We start from the raw sequence: 27990 nt of genomic DNA on the forward strand, positions 1-27990 counted from the left end.
GTTCACATTTATTGTTTATAAACATTTATAGACATTATTTATTTTTATCTATAAAGAGATAAATACCACCAAACAGGGACCGAGGCACATATGGACAAATGTGGACAAAAAGAAGACCTCAAAGTCATGCAAGACATGATAAATATGCATGCATACCAAACTAAATTGTCCGTATTCATACAAAAAGAGGAAAACAGACCATAGCCGCCAAGGGGAAAGACTGAAAAGGTTGCTAAATGCATGTGGTCCTAACGCCACAAAAAGCAGTAACAGAACAATGTACAATCTAAAAAAAATAAACGAAAAGAAAAAAGCATGCCCAACAATACATGTAGACATCATCACATCATGTTCTTTAGGACTACCACACTCCAGTTGGTTTTCTTTAAAGCATTTGGATAGCTTCCATCATTTTCCCCTGTAAAGAAAAGGCCAAGGCGGATTTGGATAAAATGAATACAGAGATATTTAGGCTGGCACATGAGATGGAAAGGCAGAACACTTACGTATTCATCATCAAAGTAATGTTGTCTCCTTTCAAAAGAATTTTCCCTTCAGTAAACAGACAAATGATAATAAGCTAAAACAATTGCATGATAAAAAACATGAAAAAAAGACGTGCCAATTATCCCACCTAAAGACTTCCTTGTGTGTTTCTTTATGTTGACTTCTTCAGCATCATCCAGCACCAAATTCATGTACTCATCAAAACCCTGTGAAACGCATACCATACATTAATTTCCAGGATTAAAAACAAATCAATGCATGATTTTGCTACTAAGTGCCAGTCCATCATAGAGATTGAAAAGAAAGTGAACGAGGTGAAAGGTTGGCCCCCTATAAGGCCAACAAGTGCACCTTCAAGCCATAACAGTAGTAATGTATAAGAAACTTCAATGTTTGAAGTTCAAGTCAAATAACAAAAAACGTACAACTTGAGATTTTCATGGTAGAAATAGTGAAATATGATTGCCATTGCCCACAAAGATGTTTAAGAATGCAATCATCTGACTAGGTGCAAATTATGAGTTCACAATCAAATACATTTATGCAGCCAAAATAATTAATAATGGAACAGTCCACAAACTTTTAGATATAAGAAATAAAGAGGTCAGCTTATCAGAATATGCACCATTCGGGTGGATTTTAAAAAACCACCAATATTGACTAATGCATCACACAGTTTTCTGGCAATTAGACATCAATCAGTAAAAGTTCTTGGCTAGCTTATTAACACAAATGCACAAGATTCACAAATAATACGAACAGCATGTGCTTTGCAACTTTAAGAAGCACATTACTTGAAATTTGAAATGTATATCAAACAAATACTAGTTATCTCAATGAAAAAGGGAAGGCATTACAAACCTAAAACAAACACGTGTCCTGTCAGATTTCTAATGCACGTGCACACACATGCAAAAGCTGAGTCTTGGAGACAGCATGCAATATGTTTCTTATTCCAAGAAACTGTGTTTTAGGGGTTACGATGCAACATTTGTTGCTTTCCTCTGCAACCTTTTAGATGGATGCTCTCTCTCTCTCTCTCTGAAAATGGAATGGAGATCCATCTTTTTTTAGGAACATCTTACATTGAAACATTGATAGTTATTTTTCTCCCAAGAGTGCATTTGAATGCACCGAGAAATAGTCAAAGCCTATTTATCATAGTCACAAATATCGGTATCGGCTATATCTCGGTGAGGCTATTTCTCACAATATTATAGGTTTGGTGATAAATCTCGAGGCTTAAAAAATAACAAAAATAAGTAAAAAATATATCATGTTTATACAAAAATACATATATAATAAAAGAAATAAATAAAAATGTAAAAGAAAGAAGAAAAACATATTTAAGAATTGAAAAATAATTGATAATAGCATGATAATATCCCGAGAATATTGTGATATTATCAAATTGGTGATATTTTCAAAATATCATGATATTATCAAATTGGTGATATTTTCAAAATATCGTGATATTCTACCTATATTATCATTCGCTGAAAATATAGCGATAATATCGCAATATTTTGAAAATATCACCGATATTTGTGACAATGCTATTTATCCTATTCTTTTAGGATAAATATACAAAGGTGAGGAAATAATCTATTTGCATTATATGTGGGCCATGCCAAAAAGGGGAAGAATCAGGCTCTGTTTGAGAGTCAATGTCAGGAGGGAGACGAGAGGGGCGACAGGAGCGGATTCAGCATCTGCATATTTGACAACATCGTCCTCTCATGGAATCCACAAATTTTAACACCAACGCCCCTCTAATCTCCTCTCATTGTCCCAAATCGTTGACACCAAACAGCAGAGCCGACAGGGATTTGGTGAATCCCCATCTGCAGCTTTCAACTCGGGTTCCCAAACAGAGCCTCAAATGCACACTTATATACACATTAATTCATCATGAATGAATATCACTAGTTTAGAATTGATATAGTCAACCTAGGCAACCTTTCTAGTGCGTACACGTAAATCATGTGTGCGTGAGTCCATCATTAACTCCAAGTTATGTTATCAACCTCCATCCAATTTATCCTATGAGACTTTGGTGACAACAAGTCCCAACTATTGTGTACCGAATGCAATTAGAACACATGCTCAAATTTCAGGTTGCCATAAGACATTTTTGGCATTAGAAGGTTTCGAAGGTACTAGAGAAACTCTGCTAACCAATGTCACATGGATACAGATGCAGAATACGATACAATGCAGACAAGGTTGGTACAATATGATGATTCTCAAAAATAAGGACACAAGGACAGCCGCACACACAGATGTATGTGTGGGTGTATAAAAACCAACAATTCTAAATCATTATAATTAGGAACATCAGATAATGAAACTACGTTGAAATTGAAATGTAATGTAATTAATAACAAATTTTAAAAAGAAAAAGAACTCAAGTAAATATAAAAGAAGCAAATAAGATAGTCAAAGGAAATAGATAAAGTTAATGATACAATGTTGACTGTGTGAAACTGGTTTCACTGTGCCAATCAAGTGTCCAATTGTCCTGTTGTGTCAACATGGGAAGTGAAGTGTCCATGTGACATAGCTATTAACAGCATGTACTTTCCAATATTAATATGGAATAGAAGTTGAAGGAAGGTGTCACCAACACCAACAGTCCATAAGTTGGATGAACATTAAATTAATCTAAAATGAAATCAGATTGAGGAGCACGCACATACATGTATAGAAATATTTTTCCTCTCTCTCTCTCTCAACCACCGCCCGCCCTGGCCCAGCCCCCACACACGTGCACATACATGTACACATAGGCGCATATAAAGATCATCAATCATAACCATATCTCAGCAAGGCAATTTCCCAGGATATTGTAGGGTTCTCATAAATCTCTAGGAAACTTCAGAAATCTGAACTCTTGAATTAACACACAAAATAAAACAAAAGAACAGTTTTATGCAAAAAAAAAGACTTAAGAATTCCTTTTATAATAATAAAGCAAGAGAAAAATCATATCCAAAATGTAGAAACAAATAAGAAGTAAATTTAGTTTGAAAATAAGTTAAATAACATGATAATATTGCAATCTATGGAAAAATTACCAAGTTGGTTAAAAATGGAAATATTTTTCAAAAATACCATGGTATTTTATCCTTGATATCATTTTGTTGGTGCACTATAAAATGTTACCGATAATTGTGCCTATAATATGTGTATCTGCAGAGATGCACACTCACTCACTCAACTTTGAAGGTAACTAGTCAAAAAGCACTAGGCAGCACCTAAGTGCCAAGTCCCCTTAGTGCTTACGTGACACCTAGAAACCCAAATTAATATTTTACTTTAAAAAATAAGACAAAAAAAAATAATTAAAAATCTGAAAATGTAGAATAATATTACAACTCCGCCTGTGTAGTTATACACTGCCAGTCCCAAGCCCGGATAAAGGAGGAGGGTTGCGGTAGGCCTGTGACAGCCAGCATAAAAACTTTGTCATATCCTATGAAAATGAACCAATATGAGAATTTCGTTGGGGCGTTCCCTACTGAGCGACGCGCTGTACTCTCTAGGCCCGGAGGCAGTGATAAATGTGCAAGGGTTGCTAGGTCGTCGCCTAGAAGCAACGCGTCACACCGGCGCCCGGGTGTGGTGTCAAATAGGCAAGGGTTCCCTCACTTTGTTGGACGGGTGGGGGTAAAGAAGTTAGTCCAAGACCATAAAATTAGGTTAGCCACTTGGAACATAGGGTCTTTAACTGGTAAGTTGGTAGAGTTAGTAGATGTTATGTGTAGGAGAAAGATTGATATTTTATGTCTTCAAGAGACCAAATGGGTAGGTGAGAAAGCTAAAGTGATAGAACCTTGGGGATATAAGATTTGGTATACATGAATAAATAGGAATAGGAATGGAGTAGGGATTGTTATGAGTCGTCAGTTTATAGATAATGTAGTTGAGGTCCGTAGGAAGGGTGATAGAATTTTACTTATTAAATTAGTATTAGGTACGGATATTATTAATATTATTAGTGTTTATGCACCTCAAGTAGGTTTAGATGATTCCATTAAGCATCAATTTTGGGAAGATTTAGATGGAGTAGTACAAGAGACATCTTATGGAGAAAAGTTTTTCATCGGCGGTGACCTTAATGGACATGTAGGCATTAGTAGGGATGGATTTGAGAATATCCATGGAGGCTATGGTATAGGAAAAAGAAATGAAAGTGGAGAAAGGATTTTAGATTTTTGTTTGTCCTATGATATGATCTTAGCAAACACTTGGTTTAGGAAGAGGGAGTCTCACCTAGTAACATTTAAAAGTGGGGTTAATACGAGTCAGATAGATTTTTTCCTACTTAGAAAGAGAGATAGGGGTTGTTGCATCGATTGTAAGGTTATACCAGGAGAAAGTGTAGCTACACAACATAGAGTCTTAATTTTAGATCTTAGAATTAGACAATGCCTCAAAAGGGATAGACATAGGATAGATCCTAGAATTAAGTGGTGGGCACTGAAAGGAGCTAAACAAGGAATGTTTGTAGAGCAGGTAGTTAAGGAAGTTGATTGGTGTCTCGAGGAGGATTCAGAATCAATGTGGAATAAGATAGCGGGTGGTATGAGAAAAGTAGCTAAGGAGGTATTGGGTGAGTCTAAAGGCGGTGCACCACTAGGTAAGGATACATCATGGTGGAACGAGGATGTCAAATTAGCTATTAAGGTTAAAAGAGAGTGTTATAGAAATCTAAGAGTCGTGATAATGAGAATTTGGAGAAGTATATGATAGCAAAGAAGGAAGCTAAAAAAGTTGTTCGAAACGCGAGGGCTAAGGTATATAAGGAGGTTTATGACAAGTTGGATACCAAAGAAGGCGAGAAGGATATTTATAGGCTTGCAAAGATGAGAGATAGGAAATCGAAGGATTTGGGTATGGTTAGAAGTATCAAAGATGAAACGCAAAGGGTTTTAGTCAAAGATGAGGAGATTAAGGAGAGATGGAAAGATTATTTTGATAAGCTATTTAATGATAGTCATGCTCAAGATCTTGGAGACTTCTCCATTCCTTTTCATGAGATAAATCGTGACTTCATGCGCAAGATTCAAAAGAAAGAAATTGCAGAGGCTTTGAAGAAAATGAAATCAAGAAGGGCAGTTGGCCCAGATGGTATACCTATCGAGGCTTGGAAATGCTTGGGAGAGAAAGGTTTAGAATGGTTGACAAATCTTTTTAACTTGATTTGGCGAACAAATAAGATGCCTAATGAGTGGAGGAAGAGTACTTTGGTGCCTTTATATAAGAATAAGGGTGATATACAAGATTGCACAAACTATCGTGGTATAAAACTCATGAGTCATACTATGAAACTTTGGGAGAGGGTGATTGAGTCTAGGTTGAGGAAGGTTGTCATGGTATCGGAGAATCAATTTGGTTTTATGCCTGGAAGATCAACTATGGAAGCTATACATCTTCTTAGACAACTTATTGAAAGATATAGAGAGAGGAACAAAGATTTGCATATGGTTTTTATTGATTTAGAGAAGGCATACGATAGAGTACCTAGGGACGTTCTCTGGTGGACAATGATGAAGAAAGGTGTTTCTCTCAAGTACATTAGTATAATTAAAGATATGTATGACAAACCAATGTCCGCACTTGTGGAGGGGTGACAACCAATTTTCCGATAACGGTTGGGTTACATCAAGGATCTGCTTTAAGCCCTTTCCTATTTGCGATAGTGATGGATGAGCTTACGAGATCAATTCAAGAAAATGTACCGTGGTGTATGTTGTTTGCTGATGATATTGTTTTGATTGATGAGTCTAGAGCTGGGGTTAATGCTAAGTTAGAATTATGGAGACAGACATTGGAAGCTAGAGGTTTTAAGTTGAGTAAGAGTAAGACTGAATATATGGAATGTCGGTTTAGTAAGCAACGAAGTAGTGATGGGAGTGTAGTGAAGCTTGGTGAGCAAGATATACCGGTGAATGATTATTTCAAATATTTGGGATCCATCATTCAAAAGTATGGAGAAATTGATGGAGATGTAAATCATAGGATAAAGGTTGGGTGGATGAAATGGAAAAGTGCTACTGGAGTGTTGTGCGATCGTAGAATGCCATTGCGGTTGAAGGGAAAGTTTTATAGGACGACTATTAGACCCGCCTTACTATATGGTACGGAATGTTGGGCTGCCAAGAGACATCATATTCAAAAAATGAGTGTAGCTGAGATGCGGATGCTTAGATGGATGTGTGGAAATACAATAAAAGATAAGATTCGGAACGAAGAGATACGTAAGAAGGTAGGTGTTGCACCCATTGAAAATAAGATGCGAGAGAATCGTTTACGGTGGTTTGGACATATTCGGCGAAGGCCTAATGATGCTCCAGTTAGAAGGTTGGAGAAATGGGAAAATATATTAGTTAAAAGAGGTCGGGGTAGGCCTAGGAAGACTTGGATGGAGATGATAGGAAAGGATATGAATGCTTTGAACCTCACCGAGGACATGGCGTTGGATAGAAATGATTGGAGGAAAAGGATTCATGTGGAAGACCCAAAATGAATTTCTTTTTTGGTTCATATCGCTGACCCCAATTGTTTTGGGATGAAGGCGTAGTTGTTGTTGTTGTTGTAGAATAATATTACTAAAAAAAAGAATACAACTTTGTAGCAAATTTTAGTATTTCAGTTAGTCAGCTCCACCTAGGCACTCACCTTGCACCGGCAATGGCTAGGTATTGGACACTATCTAATGGGCCTAGGTGGCCAGGGACAACTTTAACTACATAACTTTAAAGCTCTCAAAATCTAAACCAGCAACAAATAGCAGCAATGGGTGATAAGTGCCAAAAGCCAAACTACACTGCTTGTCACTCTAGAGAAGCTGGAGAGAATATAAGAAATAGTACACAAAATAACGAGTCAATGTGTCCCAGCACACCTCTTGGATTGCCATAAGATATCCTCAAAGCTTCAGACACGTGTCTCATTTGATGTACAGATGTAAGACCTTGTCATTTGAACAAGATGTCATTGAAGAATCACAAAGACAGTAATTAAACGTTGAAGCATAACAGGCCTAGAAGTGAAAGTTGGCACTATATTACGGTCAACCTCTTGCATGCGTGATTGAAGCTAGTTTCCACCTCTTAGTCTCTTACTCTAATTAATAAAAATATATATCAAAGATAAGAAACTGGTGGATAACTACTTTTTACAATGTTGGTTCCACTGAAACATTGTTAAAATAAAATATACCCAGTTTTTTTTAATCTGAATTCACACTCAGGAAATTTAGTAATTCAAATACATCATTTATCTTATTCTTAACCAAAACCTGTCAATATATATATATATATATATAATTTTTAACAGTTTTAAGTTAACATTATGTGTATTTGTGTGCAGTTATGTATTTATATATATATGTATATATATATATATAATAGATAAAAATGGACTTGATTAGGGTTAACTGAATCTACTTTTGGATAGAAATGGACCTCAGTGTGGTTGACTTCACCTAACACAAAGGAAGCTGTGTCCAAGTGTCGCACCCGCCTGGGTGCGGGTGCGACACAGGTGCGGTGACCTGTTAGAAGAGTCTGTGTAACAATGACCAAAACCATACTTGTGGTCAGTTTCCTAATTTGAAAGTTTGTATTCTCACTTCAGATCTTCATTTTTCCCTTGCAATCTATGATACCCGAACACTCCATTTTTCCCTCTGAACCCGTGTCGACATGGGTATCCTCGTGTCGACACGCATCAACACCCGGACACACCATTTTACATACAAGTTTGTATTCAATTTATAACTTATAATTATATTTTCAGTTTATAACTTCATATTTTCAGTATATAATATATATTTTAGATATAGCATATATATTTAGATTATATTCAGTTTCTTTTGAATTTATTTTGTATTTATGTGATATATATAGCCGTGTCCCCGTACCCACATTTTTTTGAATTGTCGTGTCGTACCCTCCGTACCTGTACCCGTACCCAAGTGACATAGCTTGCAAATTATTAAAAAGTTAGTTTTACTTTTACCCTTCACAATTCTTACGATTTTATCCAGTGTCCTCTTCTTTTTCTTTGCACTTCTAATCTACCATGCACCCCATCTTCTCCATTCACGGATGACTCTCCATCTTCCACCACCAATGTCAGATGTTTATGGAAGGTATGGAAGGCAATACACATGTGTGAGTGAGTCTCCTCAACCTCAATCTCCATGGCGCTTCTCGAATCAGGTGTTCTTCTGACGGTTTGGTGGTGCAAAGGGTCTTCAAATCAAGTTGAATGCCAGTAAAAAATAGGGTAAAAAGGAGGAAACCTTGAAAAATCCTGCAATTTTCTAAATGGTGACTTTGTGCTGAAACCCACTCACGAGAACCAATAAGGACTTCAAATCAAGTTGAATGTTGGTAAAAAAAAGTGGGAACACAGGAAGAAAAATTGAAGTTTCCTCCAATTTTCTAGTTGGAAAATCGCCTACTTGAAGATAGTGACTTTGTGTTGAATCTCACTCACAAGAACCCATCCAAAATGGCAATTTTGATCCATCAAGACTAAAATATTGGTCAAAGTCTTCTAAACAAATGAAGAGAGAGAGATTTATGCCGTAGAGATATGTCAACTTATGTCTGTGTTGTGTCCCCATATATATTATTCCTAATGGGAATCTACACAAAAATGATGTCCCTTGTTCTTTTCAGCATGTCTATGTGAGATGGATGGCCATAGGATAGTCTGGTGCGCGCGCGCGAGAGAGAGAGAGAGAGAGGGACAATGGTCAGATGGATTGTGTTAAAGAGAGAAAGAGAGCATCCAATGTGGTTAAATATGCATTAACTTTAAATGTGTTTTTTGTTAATATTAAATATATTTATAATTATTACAAATGTGATCATTTTATTTATTTTAAAATAATTACATGATACAAGACTAAAATAACGGTTGGGTTACATCAAGGATCTGCATTAAGCCCTTTCCTATTTGCTATAGTGATGGATGAGCTTACGAGATCAATTCAAAAAAATGTGTCATGGTGTATGTTGTTTGTTGATGATATTGTTTTGATTGATGAGTCTAGAGTTGGGGTTAATGCTAAGTTAGAATTATGGAGACAGACATTGGAAGCAAGAGGTTTTAAGTTGAGTAAGAGTAAGACAGAATATATGGAATTATGGTTTAGTAAGCAACGAAGTAGTGATGGGAGTGTAGTGAAGCTTGGTGAGCAAGAAATATCGATGAATGACTGTTTCAAATATTTGGGATCTATCATTCAAAAGTATGGAGAAATTGATGGAGATGTAAATCATAGGATAAAGGTTGGGTGGATGAAATGGAAAAGTGCAACTGGACATCATATTCAAAAAATGAGTGCATATGAGATGTGTATGCTTAGACGGATGTGTGGAAATACAATAAAAATAAGAATCGAAACGAGGAGATACGTAAGAAGGTAGGTGTTGCATCCATTCAAAATAAGATGAGAGAGAATCGTTTACGGTGGTTTGGACATATTCGGCGAAGGCCTAATGATGCTCCATTTAGAAGGATGGAGAAATGAAAAAATATATTATTAAAAGAGGTCAGGGTAGGCCTAAGAAGACTTGGATGGAGAATATAGGAAAGGATATGAATGCTTTGAACCTCATCGAGGACATGGCATTGGATAGAAATGATTGGAAGAGAAGGATTCATGTGGAAGACCCAGAATGATTTTCTTTTTTGGTTCATATCGCCGACCCCAATTGTTTTGGGATGAAGGCGTTGTTGTTGTTGTTGTATACAAGACTAAAATAACAATACCTCTCTCTCTCTCTCAATTCAATCCATCCTTCTTTTTGCCATGCGGCCCCTCTTCCCCTTTATAGTTTCTCCAAAATGAAAACTGATATCCCCTCATTTTTGTCTCCCTGTACCCTCTCTATTTCTCTAAATTTGAAATGCCTTATCTATACACAAAATATCTACTTATAATTAGTAATATTAACATATTGGTTGATAATATACTTTTTTTTTTGCATAGACACATATGCACATGCCATTGTGTCCTAATTGAAACACACACGCACAAATTTGTGTTGCGTCCCTATTCGCATTCATGTCCTTGTCACATAGGTTGTCATTGGGAGCGGCTCCTTGTGCTAGTAGAGCTGATTGGTGAATAAGGCTAAGTCTTCTAAAACATCGAGAACAATGTTGTGAATAGTGTTGAGGTATAGCGAAGCACAAGACTCCCCTAAGAAGTGACACATAAGCCTCGAAGCATAAAGTTTAAACTTCACAAAGAATATAAAAAGTTTTGGTAGAAATAAAAAAGACAAATAAGCAATGTGTTATTTATATATAAAAAACTATGTCACATGGGTGCAGGTGCGGGGATTCGGCACTTCCAAAAAACCCGGGTGCAGGGGTGCGGCAAGGGCAAAAATGTAAAAAAATAAAATATATATATATATATATTGAAGTTTTAACAGTTAACAGTAACACTAATAAAATAAAAACAAATATCGTGAGTACATTTTAAAAAACAAAAATTATATATATGCTAAAATTCATCATTATAAGACTGTATTAACCAAGCTTAATCGAGTTTCTTCATTAAGCTCTACTGGTCTGAGCCGAGTTTAATAGTTTAATCGAGCACTGCTGGATGCATATATGGTTTTAATTTTTTGCTATTGAATCAGACAAATATCAGGATTTGATGGATATCTGATTACATGTAAAAGAACCAAATAAGATACGAACACCGGTCCAAACGGGGCGAGACCCCATTTTCCCCCTAGCCAAGACATATATGATTGGTTTTCCATCCGACTCTTTTAGTTATTCTCTCTTAGTTCCGTAACTGAGCTACTTTTGAATGGTAACCAAGCTGGTCATCCCTGAAGAAAGGTTGTATTGTAAATGATCATTACATCCTGCCCCAAAATCTGGCAGCTCATTGGCTTTAGATATTTTGTATTAACTTTTGTAGTACGTAACCTCCAGCCCAGCGCATATCTCGAAGGAAATCAAAATCTGATTTAATATTTGCATGCAGGTACAGTGGACTGCAATCTGTACAGGCCAACATGGGCATCATTACCCTTTTGCGTTCCTGAACCCTCTATTTTAAAAGAACCATTTGTGCTCTCTTCAATTTTCAGGATACAGTATGGTTGTTCTATGAGACCATCCAGATTTTCATGAAAAGTTAAGCTCTCATCAACTACGAGAGGTGTCAGATCTTCAGTAAAAGGTGAGAATGATGAAGAAAGCCACGGGTGTAGTATCAATGCATTGCCTGATTCACTCCCCATCAAAGTTGCGGTGAGGACCAGCATCCTGTCCAAGAGATGGAGGTATCTCCCCAACGCAATCCGCTCTGCAGATTTCGATGAGGATCATTTCCCTTCGACCACGAAGCAACACAAGAGACAGAAGAAGCTCGGCGAGTCGCACTCGCCGCTAGAAGGAACCGATCTCTTCACTGTTGTCAATCGATTCTTGTTGAACCAAGCACCCAAACCTGCGCTTGACCCAAAGAAACGATTTGGAGAAGAGACTCCTTGGTAGTTGGCTACGGCATGTGGTTGCCGTAAATAAAGTTGAAGAGTTGTGTCTCGAAACTCGCCATGTTGACAAACCAGTTCCTAAGTTTTATGGCTGTCATGCCCATTTCAGCGGGCCTCTTTTTTTTTCAAGTCCAAAAGTTGGACATAAATGACCCTGGGTGCGTTAACCGCACCCAGGGTCGGGTTGACCGTGTTAAAATGTACTTCACACACACACACACACACACACACACACACACACACACATATATATATATATATATATATATATATATATATATATATATATATATATATATATATATATTACATCAATACCCAATAGGGGTATTTTTGTAATTTCACATAGTTGTTTTAGAAAACAACTATTTTTATTTTTGTTAAAATGTAATTCTTTTTTTTATTTTTTTTATTTCTTTTTTGTATTTTTTAGGAACCAAAAGGGGCTCCAACCATAGAGTCGTTGGAGCCCCCAACAGTCACAAATGTGACCGTTGGGGGCTCCCAACGACTCCATGGGAGACTCTTTTTGGGCTCTCCTTTTGAGGCCCTTGGCCCTCCTTTTCCTTCCACTCCCTCTTGTATAAATAGGGGTGAACCCCTTGTATATTTTTATTCTTGAGAGCTCTCTCTCTTTTCAATAAGAGGCTTTTTATATTGTTGCCTTCTTAAAGGTTTGTGCTTGTATTGTCCCTTAGTGGACTTGTGATATTGTCTCTTTTATTCATTGTAAGTGCTTATAAGAAGTCTTTATATTTCCGCAATATCTCATTACATGGTATCAGAGCCACTTGATTCTTGAAGGAAAAGTGTGGTTCGTGTATTTCATATTTTGTGTATCTCTTCTCACTTCTTGGAAACATCATGGAGGCAAAGATCGACCTATCCTTCAAGCTCAATGGAAAGAATTACATGATGTGGGCATCGGCAATGGAAAACAACCTCAAAGGAAAGAAACTTTGGGGTTTTGTCATGGGTACCGTTCCGAAACCTAAGTTTATGCTCACGAAGAACTAAGGAGGTCAAGAAAAGGCTCTTGAAGGAGATGCTCGCCCTCAAGGCCATTGAAAATCATAAAAAAGAAGTGGAAGATTGGGAAAGCAATCACGCGAAAATCCTTGTGTAGTTTATGAACAATGTTGAGCTTAAGGTATGTGATAATATAGCTAAATTTCGTCGGGCCAATGAGGCTTGGTCCTTTATGAAGGGTATGTATACCTAAAAGGATCTTGCAAGAGCATATTTTTTGCAAGAAAAGATTAGAACCACCAAACAAGGTGATTCTAGCATTCAAGACTATTGCCCTAAACCCACTATGGGATGAATTGGCTCTTTTAGAGCCAAAATGGATTTCTATGGAAGATATTGAATTAAGACAAAAACAAATGGAACAAGAACGATTGTTTCAATTTCTTTTTGGGCTACGTCCCGAATTTGAGCAAGTGAGGTCCTCACTTCTCCATAGATCTATTTTTCCTCCCATTGAGGATGTCATTGCCGAAATCACACAAGAGGAGACAAGGCTTGGCATGAGTAAACATGTTGATGAAGTGTTTGCCGTATCGAAACCTGGTAACAATGTAAGAACCTATAAACCTCCTCATTTTGGGAAACAAGGAAACTATAATGGAGCAAGAAAAATGATTGTTTGTCATCATTGCTATGAGCCGGGTCACATCAAACCCGCTTGCCCAAAGCTTAATGGTACTTTCAAGCCTAAGGTGACCTCTCTTGAAGAAACTGCCACCAAAGAAGATGAAGGCAAAAATAATGACTTCAAAGAGACTCTTGGGCAAATATTTATGGCTCTCCAACAAATTCTAAAAGCTTCTTCCTCCACATCGGGTGCGGCTATTGCTTCTACATCATCACTCGGTACGTATTCTTGGATCCTTGACTCCGGAGTCTATTTTCATATGACCCCCCATGAAAATGCACTTGTTGATGTTTGCACCAATTCAAAGGATTCTTGTGTCTCTACGGCCGATGGAACCTTTTTAAAAATTTCAAGTTCTTTTAAATATTCTCAAAAATTTTGTGTTCCAAAAGTAAGAGTTGTTCCCAAACTAAATTTAAACTTTTTTCGGTCTCCCAAAATTGCCGAGCATGGATGTGAAATATCTTTCTCATCTAATGGTTGCTTTGTGCAGGATCTCCGGTCCGGGAAGCGGATTGGGCAAGGCCATAGAAAGGGAGACCTCTACTATATGGACCATCTCGATCTTCCTACAAATTATTTTTGTTCTTATGTCCAAGAAAAAAATATAGAAACTTGGCATAAAAGACTTGGTCATCCGTGTTATTCCAAAATGTATCTTTTTTCCTTTGGAAACAAATTTTGTAAGGAAAAAGAAATTAGTTGCAAAGATTGTATTTTTGAAAAAATTTAGTCTATTATATTTTTAACTAGAACTTTTCTTTCATCAAGACCTTTTGAATTGGTGCATTCGGATGTTTGGGGGCCTTCTCCGGTTATGTCTAAAGGGGGCTATTCTTATTATGTTACTTTTATTGATGACTTTACTTGGTATGTTTGGATTTATTTTCTTAGTCATAAGTCGGAAGTATTTACCTTCTTTAAAGATTTTCATAGAAAAATTCAAAATCAATTCCAAAGTAACATATCTATTTTAAGAACCGATTCCGGTGGTGAATATTTATCTAACGAATTTCAAAACTATTTAACCCAAAATGAAATTTGTCATAAAAAATCATGTCCTAGGACCCCTCAACAAAATGGCCTAGCGGAAAGGAAACATAGGCACATTGTAGAAACCGCTAGAACATTACTTGTTTCTAGAAATATTCCAAAGAAGTTTTGGGCTGAAGTCGTTCTAACCACAACTTATCTAATCAATAGAATGCCCTCTTCTAAATTAAAAAATGTTTCTCCCTATGAAAAGCTCGTTAAACTTTCACCCGATTTCAATCGTCTTCGTATTTTTTGTTGCAAATGCTTTGTCCTATTACATAAAAGAGATAAGTTGTCTCCAAAAGCAATCGAATGTGTTTTTTTAGGATATGGTGAAAATAAAAAAGGATATAAATGTTATGATTTTAAGAATGATAAACTATATGTTTCAAAAGATGTAACATTTTTAGAAGAAGAGAATGGTTTTGATAAAATAGAAGAAACAAATGAAATTGATTACATATTTTTATATGAGCTTATTGATGACATACAAGAAGATTTCCTTGAAAACATAGAAGATACATGTGAGGCGTCCCATCTTGATATAATACCCTCAAATGATAATAATACAAATATGAATGTTTACTCAAGAAGAAATCAAGAAAACCCTATTAGTGCCCTCAAAAAATACTCTCAAAATTCTGAGTCTATTGAGGAACCACAAGTTAGACATTCTTCTAGAATATCAATACCCCCAAATAGGTTTGTATCTTATGATTCCTTAACGCCCAACTATCGAGCATGTTTAATAACCTTACATTCTTATTTTGAACCCGCTCACTATAATCAAGCTAAATCTATATCACATTGGGTTGAAGCAATGCAAGTTGAACTAAATGCATTAAAAAAGGGTAATACTTGGGAAATAGTTAATCTACCCCCACACAAAAAACCTATTGGGTGTCGTTGGGTCTTCAAAGTCAAAACTAAAAGCGATGGCTCTTGAGAACGATATAAAGCTAGGTTAGTCGCTAAGGGATACTCACAAGAATATGGAATTAATTATGAAGAAACATTCTCTCCCGTAGCTCGAATGACCAGTGTCAGGACTTTAATAGTTGTCGCATCAACCAAAAAATGGTCTATTTATCAACTTGATGTAAAAAATGCATTTTTAAATGAAAGTTTAAGTGAAGAAGTTTACATGGATCCACCACCCGGAATTAATATTAAGCAAGGTCAAACTCTTCAGCTTTTAAAAGCATTATATGGCCTTAAACAAGCCCCTAAGGCTTGGTATGACTGTTTCAGTGATATCATGATAAAATTAGGATTTCACTCTTGTTATACTGACATTGCGCTTTTTGTTAAAAATGCAGGTACTAGTATCGTAATATTGTTACTTTATGTTGATGATATGATTATCACTGGGAATGATCAAAATAGTATTATTGGTGTTAAAAATATGTTAAAAAATAACTTTAATATGTCTGATTTAGGTTTTCTTAGATACTTTCTTAGAATTGAAGTTGCATACTCTTCTCGAGGATATATTTTGTCACAGATGAAGCTTGTTATATATATATTCTAAGTCTAGGATTTCGGATGACAAAAAGGTAGAGACTCCTGAGGTTAATAATGCCAAATTACGGTTGGAGGACGGGGTTCTTCTGGAAGATCCCACACCCTACAGACAACTCATTGGGTCTCTCACCTATTTAACCATCACCAGACCGGATATCACCCATCTGGTTAACTCAGTTAGTCAATTTCAGCATGCTCCTACAACTATGCAGATGAGTGTTGTTCTCCGGATCATCTCTTACATTCGAAACACCATCAATAAAGGGCTATTTTTATCATCATCTTCTTCCTTGAATCTTCTTGCTTATACTGATGCAGATTGGGGAGGTAATCCTAATGATCGAATTTCAACTACTGGTTTTTGCGTCTTTTTAGGGGACTCTTTGATTGTCTGGCGATGCAAGAAGCAACAGAAAGTTTCACTATCATCTAATGAAGTTGAGTATCGGGCTATGGCAACCACAACAATGGAACTTGTATGGCTTCGCATTCTGAACGACATGGGGTTGATATTACCGAAGCTTCAAAATTATGTTGCGACAACAAGAGTGTCATCTATATTGCAAGCAATCATACCTTCCATGAGCGTAGAAAACATATTGAAATGGATTGTCACTATGTTCGTGATGAATACTTACGAGGAACAATTGCTCTACCGTATGTCACTTCAAAATATCAGTTGGTGGACTTCTTTACTAAAACTCTTCCGGATCCCCACTTCATGTTTTTTCTTGGCAAACTTTCTGTCATTCCCCCGTAAAGTTTGAGGGGGTGTTAAAATGTACTTCACACACACACACACACACATATATATATATATATATATATATATATATATATATATTACATCAATACCCGATAGGGGTATTTTTGTAATTTCACATAATTGTTTTAGAAAACAACTATTTTCGATTTTTGTTAAAATGTAATTCTTTTTTTTTGTATTTTTTAGGAACCAAAAGGGGCTCCAACCATAGAGTCGTTGGAGCCCCCAACGATCATCACAAATGTGATCGTTGGGGGCTCCCAACGACTCCATGGGAGCCCCCTTTTGGGCTCTCCTTTTGAGGCCCTTGGCCCTCCTTTTCCTTCCACTCCCTCTTGTATAAATAGGGGTGAACCCCTTGTATATTTTTATTCTTGAGAGCTTTCTCTCTTTTCAATAAGAGGTTTTTTATATTGTTGCATTCTTCAAGGCTTGTGCTTGTATTGTCCCTTAGTGGACTTGTGATATTGTCTCTTTTATTCATTGTTGTAAGGGATTATAAGCACTCTTTATATTTCCGCAATATCTCATTATAGACCGCACGTGCACCGGCATCGCGTCGACGAGGGTGCGGCACCTGGTAGGCTGAATCCCTGTGACAGATAAAAAACTAAGATAGATGTAATATATATGAAAAGTTTGAATACCTCTAAGAAAATCACAATAACCAGCAAGAATCAACATTCTACATAGATATAGGCAATATATCATATATCATACATATAGAAAACACAGTTACATAATTTTGTAGACCACAGCATGCTATAAAAAAAAAGAGTTACACACAATTACACTATATACACAAAACACCACTCACAAGAACATAATAAACTACACATTCACCTACACACATATATATGAAACAACTCTCTCTCTCTCTCTCTCTCTCTCTCTCTCTCTCTCTCTCTCTCTCTCTCTCTCTCTCTCTCTCTCTCTCTCTCTCATATACACTACAGTACTAGACACATACAAACACGTAAACAATGTGCACAGACAGAGTGCGTGCACAAACACACATCATATGCACACATCATATGCACAGCCACAAAAAAGAAAGAGGAAGAAGGGGAAAAAAAGAAGGAAAAGGAAAAAACAGAAAGAGAAGGAAAAAGAAGAAGAAAAGGAAGAGGAGAGAGTACTCATGGGTTTCTGGACGGCCAAAAATCTTGGCGGACTCGTTGCCACAGGTGGAAGGGAGAAGGACGAGGAGAAAGGGGAAAAGAGGGAGGATAGCCCTAATTGATCGGAACCCCCTCTCCTTTTTTTCTAGTGAATTAAAAAGGATCAAATGGAGGGCTTTGGCCGCATTTGAACACATGGGTACGAGGCATGCCTCAAGGTAAATGAGGTGCACTCATACTCCTTTGTGGTTTATAGGTGTGCCTCAAGGAAAAATTGATTGCATCTCACTTGGAAGGGTGCTTTTTGCACCTTGAAGCGACTTTTTAACAACACTACTTGTGAGTTTTCCTCGATGTTGGCAGGATCAATATCGGGGTTGAATTGATTTTCAAAACAATTCAAAGAATTGATCAATTCAGACTTAAACAAATCTAGTGAATCAGCCAATTTTTTACCAGCTGATGATGTGTCGATAAAATATTAAAATACTACTAATACTAAAAATATTAAAAGTATTTTTAAATATTTTAAAGAATTAATAAAATAAGCTCGATGCCGATTTCTGAATCGATTTTTGGCCGATATGGATCGACTGCAGTGATTCTGACAACAATGGTTTTCCTTTCAAAGAGCAGCACATTGTTTTCAAGCAATGTCACAAATCTAATTTTCTAAGAAATTCTAAATGAGGTAAAAGCTCGCAACATATTAAAATTTATGTTTTTTTCTTGGGAAATATCAAGGTGATAACAAGATACAAAATATATAAATATGTAAACATAAATAACAAAATAAATTATATACTTTTTTTGGAAAATCTTTTTATTTTGTTAATATCAAAATCAATGTTGTTAAAAGTGTGCCAGAAGGCGCAAAAGGCATGCCTCTATGTGAGGTGTAGGCTTCTTTACCTCAAGGCTCATGCATAAAGCAAAATAATAGGATGAGGTCTGTGCCATAAACCTTGATGTGCACTTTTTCCTAGGGTTACCGAAAGTGCTATAGGACCTGGGGAACTGTGCTCCCCGAAGAGCGTTTCAGAAGCACGAAATGTGGCGCTTCCAAAACGCGCTGGGAAGCGGACTGTTTTAAATGGAAAGCGTGCTTCCCATTGGTAGGAAGTGGGATTCCCCACTAATGGGAAGTGTGCTTCCCAATATCAAGAAGCATGTTTTCTTTTTTAGCCTTCAATTTATTTTTTTTACCAAAATAATAAAAGAGAGGTTGTTTTGGAAAAGGGTAAAATGGTTTTTTTCTTTCAATACAACCTCCCTCGAGCTCCAACGACCTCCAGCTGCGAGCTACGGCAACCTCTCTCTCTCTCAACATTGTTCTGTTTTTTTGTTTTTTTGTTTAATTTGGCTAAAATGTTTGGTCTAGTTCATGCTAGGTACTTAGGATCTCTTTCTTATTTAGTTCTGCACTTCTGATTGTGCTTTGATAAGGTCGTCATGTCGTAAAAATACTTAGTTGTATGGATCCTTTTCTTCTGTTATTTTTCTGCATTTTGAGATAAAATCCAGCGAATTTGACAGTGTGTACTATGTGTATAACTGTATATTGTATAATGATTGTTCTCTAACCTGATTTAATGTTGCCCTATTATTTGAGAATTTGGATGTTGATAGCAATCTATGTCACATGGGTGCGGGTGCGGGTGCGACACGGGTGCGGCACAATTTTAAAATTTTTGGACACGGGGACTCGGCAATATATATATATATATATAATTTTATTTTATTTTTAAAATGCCACAGCACAGTCTGTGTGACTGTGCACAGGCACAGTCCACAGCACTGTGACTGTGCACAGTCACAGTCACAGACTGTGCTACTGTGCACTGTGCACAGTCACAGACTGTGCTACTGTGCACACTGCACAGCCTGTGACTGCAGTACAGTCACAGTCTGTGACTGCAGCACAGTCACAGTCTGTGACTCTTTTTATATATATTTTTTTAAATAAAAAATATAAAAAATGATTTTTTAGGGACATTTTTGGACTCTGTCAAAGTTGACCGAGTCCAAAATGTGGACGGACTCGGCCTGGACTCGTTGACCGAGTCCGGGCCGAGTCCGCACCCGTGTCGGGGCGTGTCGACTCGGGTGCGGCACCTCCTTAGCCTCGGGTGCGGCACCTCCTTAGCCGAGTCTGTGTGACATAGATAGCAATTATCATTTTTTAAGCTTTAAAATATTTACTTATTTGTATGGACTCCTCATGTAATGCCTCTTTATTTAGTTCATAAAAAATTTATTATTTGTTTTTTTTAATTTATGCAGCAAGTAGCTTTGGAAACGGAAAAAACCAAAAAAAGGGAAAACAAATTCAATGTAATCTGAAATAAATGTGATGCATAATTTGTTTTGTGCATTAAAATTTTTAACCATATCTCCATGTAATCTTTTAGTTTATTGATTTTTCTATCTTGCAGAGATCACACCCTATAATAATAAATCATTTGATTCATTTCTTGAAACAATTATGCTTCTTAATAAAATTTATTAGTTTTCTTGATGTATTATTTATTAAATGCTTGCAACATGATGCATTTGTTTTAATAGTTGCAACAGGAATATGTGTTATGAATTTTTCTTGATGTATTATTTATTAAATGCTTGCAACATAATGCATTTGTTAAATGGTTACACTTGCATATATGATTCAATTTTGAGATTAATAAATTAGTTTTAATATTATCGAGTATCTACTCATGTTTTATTTTATCAATGATAACATAAATCTTATATTTTGATAAATTAAAAAATATATAATTATATTTTTGCTTCTCTTTCGATTCATGTTCACTTTCCACTCGAATCCTAGGTTGTTTCCCTCTTTGTTTCCCCTTTGAATCCTTGTTTATTTTCAGTTTGATTCCTAAGTTGCTTCCGGTTCGATTCTCGATTACCTTTTAAGTCGTTTTGTGTTTCCCGCTTCCTAAAATTTTAGAAATGCCTCGCTTTCCGCTTCCTGGATCACTTGTCGCTCCTCGACTGACTTTTGCCCCTCAAGCATGCCTCAAGCTTGGGATGCATGCCTCACACATAAGTCGCCAAATGGGTGTTGAAGCCCCCACTTGACCTTTTTTTTTTTACTTCTTTGTTGTTGCTTCTTTTTTTCTTTCTTTTCTTCTTCATTATTCTTCTTCTTCTTCTTCTTCTTCTTCTTCTTCTTCTTCTCTGACCCTTTTCTCCTTTTTTCTTTTATTTTTTTATTTCTTCTTCTTTTCTTCACCTTATGTTATGAACATACTTGTAAACACCCCAAATTTTCACTCTCATTCAGTGTTTACATTTCATGTGTCATTGCATATCACTGCATGCATTCAACATGTCATTTCATGGCATTGCATAGCATTGTATGTCATTTCATCTCATTATCGAGATCCATAACTCACGTTTTCAAACTATTAAATCCAGATTCGAGTTTTTAAAACTTTTCTTTCGAAATCAATTTCAAAACCTGGTTTTAAATCGACATCTTGGTCATTTTCCAACCCCCAGGATCTTATATTTTGAAATGTTTTCCTCAAAAAACAATCTGGATTCGTTTTAAACCCAATTTCAATTCTTACATGAGACCCATTTAGGTGGTGTCGCTTCTGGATCCCTTTATTTATCAGAAATCTCAAAAATTTCAAAGTCATAGTCGGATCAGGACTCTGTATTTTCATCGTTTTGAACATTTTTGAAACTTCATTCTGATTTTAAACCAGTTGTGGTCATATTTTTGCCCATTCTCGTCATTTTTGTCCAAAATTTCAGAATCTCAGTCCAATCAGGACTCTTTTTCTAGAATCCTAGTTAGATCAGGACTCTTTTTCAAGAGTCCTAGTCGGATCAGAACTCTATTTTTTTACTACCCTTTTTACCTATTTTGGGAAAACCTACCAAAATCCTGTTTTTAGCCAAAATTCTAGAGTCTCGGTCGAATTAGGATTCTTTCTCAGAGTTCTAATTGAAGCAGGATTCTATCCCGATTTCGTCTGTTACTCATGTTCTTCACTTGTTTTTAAAATCTTTTCATCTGATTTTCAAAATCTTCCATTTTAGCCAAAACTTTAGAGTTTTAGTCGGATTAGGACTCCTCCTCAGAGTTGCAGTCGGATCAGGACTCTATCATTCATCGTTATTTTTACCTGGGAAAACAAGTAAAAACAAGATATGATTGAAGTTCGGTTCAAAGTCCTGATCTGACTAGGACTTTGAAGAAGTCCAAATTCGACTAGAACTCTGAAAAATTTTGGTTTTCTGAGAAACAAATGGTGAGATTTAGATAAAGCTTTTGAAAACTAGTGAAAATAAAGCGAGAAAAGAAACTTTGGACAGAGTCTTGACTCTATAAGGACTCTGGGATAAAACCTCTGAATTTTGAAATCCCATAATAAAGGTATAACAATTTTGATTCCTGAAAGGATAAATAAAAGGATTTTTGAAAGATTCTCTCAAAATTGAAATTAGGGTCCTGATCCAACTAGGACTCTTCAAACAGAGTCCTGGTTCAACTAAAACTCTGAGTTTTTGACTTCTTTTTTCAAAATCCTCTCATTCGTTTTCTCAGAAAATCCAAAATTCTGAGAGTCCTACTTCAATTAGGACTATGTCCCAAGAGTCTCAGTTGGATTAGAACTCTACTCTGATTGCAATACTTGTTATTATTTTCACTGTTTTCATAAGTTTTTTCATCTGTTTTTCAGAAAATACCAAAAAAATCTAGAGTTTTAGTCCAATCAGGACTCTGTCCCAGAATCCTAATCCAGTAAGGAGTCTGTTCTGAAGTATGTTTTTACTTCCATTTTCATTCTTTTTCATTTGTTTTTCAAAAATTAGGTCATTTTGCAGAGTTCAGCTAATTCAGGACTCTATTTCAGAGTTCTGACTGAGTTAAGACTCTAACCCTGACTGCATTTTCTGACTTATTTTACCATTTCTGATAAAATCTTTCAAAAAGTTCCTCATTTGGCTTTCAAAATTTTAAAATCTCAGAGTCCTAGAATTGCAGGACTCTAGCCCGGAGTTTCAGTTCGCTTAGGACTCTATTTTCAAGCCTCTGAATTTTATTTGTTGATTTTAACTCATTTTCAAAGCTATTTTCAGTCTTTATTTCAAATTTTTCAAAACTCTGTTGTGGGGTCCACTTAGTTGGCGCCATATCTGGAGGAGTTCTGACCCAGTCAGAACTCTGTGTCATTTCAAAACTTTCAATTCCAAGCTTATTTTTTAATATCTTTTAAAAAAACTCTCATTCTCAAGCTCTAAAATCGTTTTTGAAAATTCAAGTGGGGCCCACTTGGGGTGGCACCACAATTGAAGAAATCAGGGTTAGACAAGGGTTAGTCAGTGTCCTACATAGGTTAGATGTCTAGGTGAGTCAAAGCTTGTTTTTAAAACCTCCATTTTACTTTTTGTTTTTAACTTGATTTTAAAGTTTTAAAAATTAGTTTTTTTTAAATGCCAAGTGGCATCACATTTGGAGTCTCCCAAGTCATTTAGAGTTTCATTAGGTCAATTAAGATAGTTAACTAGAGTCCATTTAGGTTAGGAGTCTTCATTAAAATCGTCGGTGGTTTTAGATAGAGTTTGAAAAAGTCAAAGTTGTGTATTAATTAGGCCCTAATTAAAGGGATTTTGAAAAACCTATGAAAGGAGACCTAAAGGGGGGGTCAAAGGATCTCTTTTTCTCTTTTCTCCCTCTCAAAATTCATGATTTTCTCTCTCTTTAGGGTCCTCCTCTCATTCCTCCATTGTTGCAGCCCCAAGGTAAGGTTTTATTTAATTTATTTTATTATTTTCATCATTTTAATTACTTTATTCCATAAATAACCATTATCGCCTCTTTTAGCATACTTTTTCTTTTCTTTTATTTCAAAAAAATCATGTGAGGACCTCAAAATGATGTTAAGCTGATGTTTGATGGTGCCTTACACGTTTTGATTCATTAACAATGTTTTATTTTTTTTATTTATTATGCTAAACGCCCAAAAAAGATTATGATTCACTCGTTTAATGGGTCAAATCCAACTTTTAATGGGCAAATCGAAATCTAACCATGGATTCCCTGTTTTTTTTATCATATTAATGTTCATTGCATGTGTTCCAGCATTAAATTAAATTTCGTTTTGCTGTTTACATATTTTTTATTATTTTTCATTGTTAAATCATGCTTTTTAAGTGTTTTATTGGATTTTCATGTGTTTTAATTCTAGATCTGTAAAAAATCATGTTATTTCGCATTTAAATCTTTGTTAAAAATTTCTGAATTTTTTATATGTAATCCATGGATGTGTTAGTGAGTTCCTGTAAAAAATTCAGAAGCTTTGGGATTCGGGAACCCTGTTGGAAAAATACAAAGTCGAATCAGGATTTTTGTTGATTATAATCATTGTTCAAATTCAAGTATAACTTGTAGATGTGATATTTTTCTCATCCGATATCTGATTCGAGATCTGTAAAGTGCAGTAGCTTCATGTTAATGTCATATATTTATTATAACATTTTCATATTTTTTTGTCACTGTTTGATATTTTTCTTCTGTCAAATGAATCAGATCAACTTTTTAAAACTCGTTATGATTTACTAAAACCCTAGTTCAACTTGTGTTGATCATAGATCCTTAACCGTAGATCTGATTCATGATCTATAAAAAAGGAAATTCATTGTTTATTTGTCTATTATTCACTGCTGAAATCTCAGAAATTTTTTATGAAGTCTGCTATTTTTTTCTGTATTTGCAACCGGAAGTGTCTGTTTTGATCAATTTTATATTTGTTAAATTAAAGTTCAGATTGTCATAACGATATCTCCTTAACCGGAGATGATTTTTCCGATTTGTAAAAGGGAGATTCTTTGTTTTTCTGTCTACTATTGCTCTGTAAAATTTCAGGAATTTTCATGGTGAATTGACCCCTAATTCGGGTCTGACATTGAAACAGGTATGTGATCGCGGGTTAAAAATAGCATATTTTAGGGTTTTAATGCAATTTTTTAATTAGAATAATGTCAAAAATATATTTTTATGATTCCAATCCAATTCTAGGGTGATAACAAGTGCAGATACCAATTTTTGAGAATTTTGGATCTCATTTGATGCTTGAATGGATTAAATTGCAAAATAGGGTGCCCGCATAATCCCGAAACACTGCCAAAATCGTGATTTTCATGATATTTTTGAATTTTCGTGTGTAAGTTCATGTTTTTAGGGTTTGTTCATGTTTAGAATCATATTAGGATGTTTTATGCTCAATTTTATGTTCATTTGAATCTTTTTAAACCCTAAACTCAAAGTTTTTACCAAAATATTTTCTGAAAACCCTGGTTTCAAGGTCATAGTCTTGTTATTGGGGGCTTTTTGGTCATTTGACCTCAATTTTGAAATTCCAAACTTTGGTTTTCTCATTTTTAATCATATTGTATCATCTTTGGCTTAATTTATCCTCATTTGAATTTCAAAACCACATTTTTACAAAATATCTTTCTGAAAATCTTGATTTCAAGGCCATAGTCTTGCTATCATGGGTATTTTGATCATTTTGACTCCAATTTCGAATTTTCAAATCTCATTTTCATTATTTCTTTTATTTTATTTCAGATTTCATTATGTTTATTTCAGATAATCATGAAAAATGCTTATATCTAGCAAAATCCAGTAATTTCCAAATATTATTGGATAAATCTAAAAAAACCGACATATCTTCACTAACAAGTTTTTTAGTTTTGCAGGGATATTGAAGACTTTACTTTCCTTTACTTTTCTTTATTTAAATTCAATTAGTGATGTAAATTAAATGTAAACTTTGGAATAAGAATTTCAATTTCTGCTTATATTAGAAATTGTATTGCATATAGTTTAAACTTTGATATATAATTGTTATGTATGTCAATTCATGCACATTTTTACAAATTCACGTGCACAGACTCTTAGGAAGTTCACAAACTCGGTGGAATTCGTATTTATGGTCATAGACAGAATATGAACGAGACTCAGATTTGTAATCTTCGTATTAGCCACATTCAGCCTACAATCTTAGGCTAACTTCAAAATGCACTGCATTTCTTAAAAATACAAAAGGATTTTCTCAATTCCTCAAAATCATGATTTTCAAATCCATATTCATTCATTTCATTCAATTTACAAATCCCAAATCCAATTCAGAGAAATTGATTTTCTCAAAATTTTCCAAGTCTTATTTAAAAATCGATTTTCTCAAAATTATGAGTTTTCAAAGGATATTTCAAGTATTTTTCAAGTTCAAACCCATGATTTTCCAAATCCTAACATCTTCAATTCCAAAGTTCAAAATTCAAACTTTTCTCAGAATTATCCAAGTTTTCCCAGAATCGATTTTCACAAAACTTCAAGATTTCTTCATAAATCGATTTTCATTTTCTCGGAAACATTCTCTCAATAAGGATTCACGATTTTCAAAGGGCTTCTTTTCCAAGTATTTTCCAAACTTTGAAGCAAACATCATGTTTTTAAATTTGCATTTTCCTGAAATTCATAGCACATGCCTAATTTTTTGTGCATTTAGGAAATAGAACACGATTTAGACAAGTTAAGCAAAGCTAATCACACTTTTGATCCTTGGTTTGATTACCCCTTGTAAAGGCGTCAAGAATGATTGAACCTCGTACCGACAGGCGAGTCCCATTCTTCAGAATTATCCTTCATTTTAAAAACGAAGGCGAGTTATTTTCAAAATCTTTTTCAAAAGTCAGTTTGACTTACAAAAGTAAAATTTTGCGATGATAACAATACTCTACCTCTTTCTGTTCTTTTTTCTTTTCACTTTGTTGCGTCTAATTAATTGAATTTTGTTCTACCTAGATCCAAACCAAATATCAACCATTATCTTGGTGTCCTATAAGCATTTATACTGATTAGTGAAAGCCACATTTGATCTTTTTCTTAGCTATTTAAAAACAATAAATGACATATTTGGATGTCCGATGGTTTCTATAGATAAGTTGTGTTGGAACACCACAATGAAACTTGCTTTTCTCCCCTTGTTTCTGATATACACCTATGTTCTAACACAATGAACCGATACAACCCCCCAAACGAGGTCTGACAGGCATCAGTCTGAATCTGAGCACAGATGCCCAAGGGAACCGATATAATCATCAAATATAAGGTAGTGATGAAAAAGAAACACATCAAATTCAACATCCAAATGCAAATCACTAGCTTTTTTATGCACAGGAAAACTAGCAAATCGTAATATTGAAGTTTCAACCAAAAAAAAGAGGAAAACAAATAAAGAAAAAACAGTGAATCATGCAGTAGCACGTGGGCATAAACACCAAACCCCCATAGATACAAGTTCCAAAAGCAAAGACGCGATGAAAGCTCGCGACTTACGATAATTCGACCTTCGATCCTCAGATCCTTCTGCTCAAATAGCCAGATCTGGATCCTCGCTTTCTGAAAACAAATGGAACGAGAAAACAATAGCATACATTAAACAAAACAAAAGAAAAAACGACATTTCTACGCTGAGCGAAATTTCTTGGAATCAAAACGAACGGAATAAAAGCGCGAAATCTTACGCTTTGAAGAAATCTGAAGATGAGATTCTGCAAATAAGGCGAAGAGATTTGGAGGAATCCAGAGTTAGCGTTTCCCGTTGAAGGGGGGGAATAGGGTTTATGAAAAAAAAATAAACGATTTAAAAAAGAAATGGGAGAGAGGGTGCATTGGATACGTACGATGGGTTGTGTCATGATCCTCTGAACCTTCGTGGTCGCCATCGCTGCTGCTGCTCTGCTTCTCTCGATCGAAACCCCAAAAAAAGAAAAAAGAAAAAAACTAGAGGAGAGGAAGCAGGA

At 35.6% G+C, this 27990-nt stretch overlaps 1 protein-coding gene across 3 annotated transcripts; it reads right to left on the reverse strand.

Annotated features, from left to right (window-relative positions):
- Window positions 1–145: 145 nt before the first annotated feature.
- Window positions 146–27985, reverse strand: LOC149835271 (uncharacterized). Of its 3 annotated transcripts, XM_090011782.1 has the most exons (6): window positions 27871–27985; window positions 27712–27738; window positions 27524–27586; window positions 635–713; window positions 507–552; window positions 146–418 (listed from the first exon to the last, which is right to left on the reverse strand). In XM_090011782.1, exons 1-6 carry the CDS (start codon window positions 27910–27912, stop codon window positions 409–411), a joined length of 267 nt encoding a protein of 88 aa, XP_089867908.1. In that variant the 5' UTR covers window positions 27913–27985; the 3' UTR covers window positions 146–408. The 3 variants fall into 3 exon arrangements, with proteins under 3 accessions (XP_089867908.1, XP_089867910.1, XP_089867909.1); XM_090011784.1 differs by lacking the exon at window positions 27712–27738 and having other exon boundaries at window positions 27871–27982; XM_090011783.1 differs by lacking the exon at window positions 146–418 and having other exon boundaries at window positions 503–552.
- Between the last annotated feature and the right edge of the window lie 5 nt (window positions 27986–27990).

Source organism: Nuphar pumila, chromosome 6 (genome assembly GCF_984573655.1).
Source record: "Nuphar pumila chromosome 6, dmNupPumi1.hap1.1, whole genome shotgun sequence".
Classification (NCBI taxonomy): domain Eukaryota; kingdom Viridiplantae; phylum Streptophyta; class Magnoliopsida; order Nymphaeales; family Nymphaeaceae; genus Nuphar; species Nuphar pumila.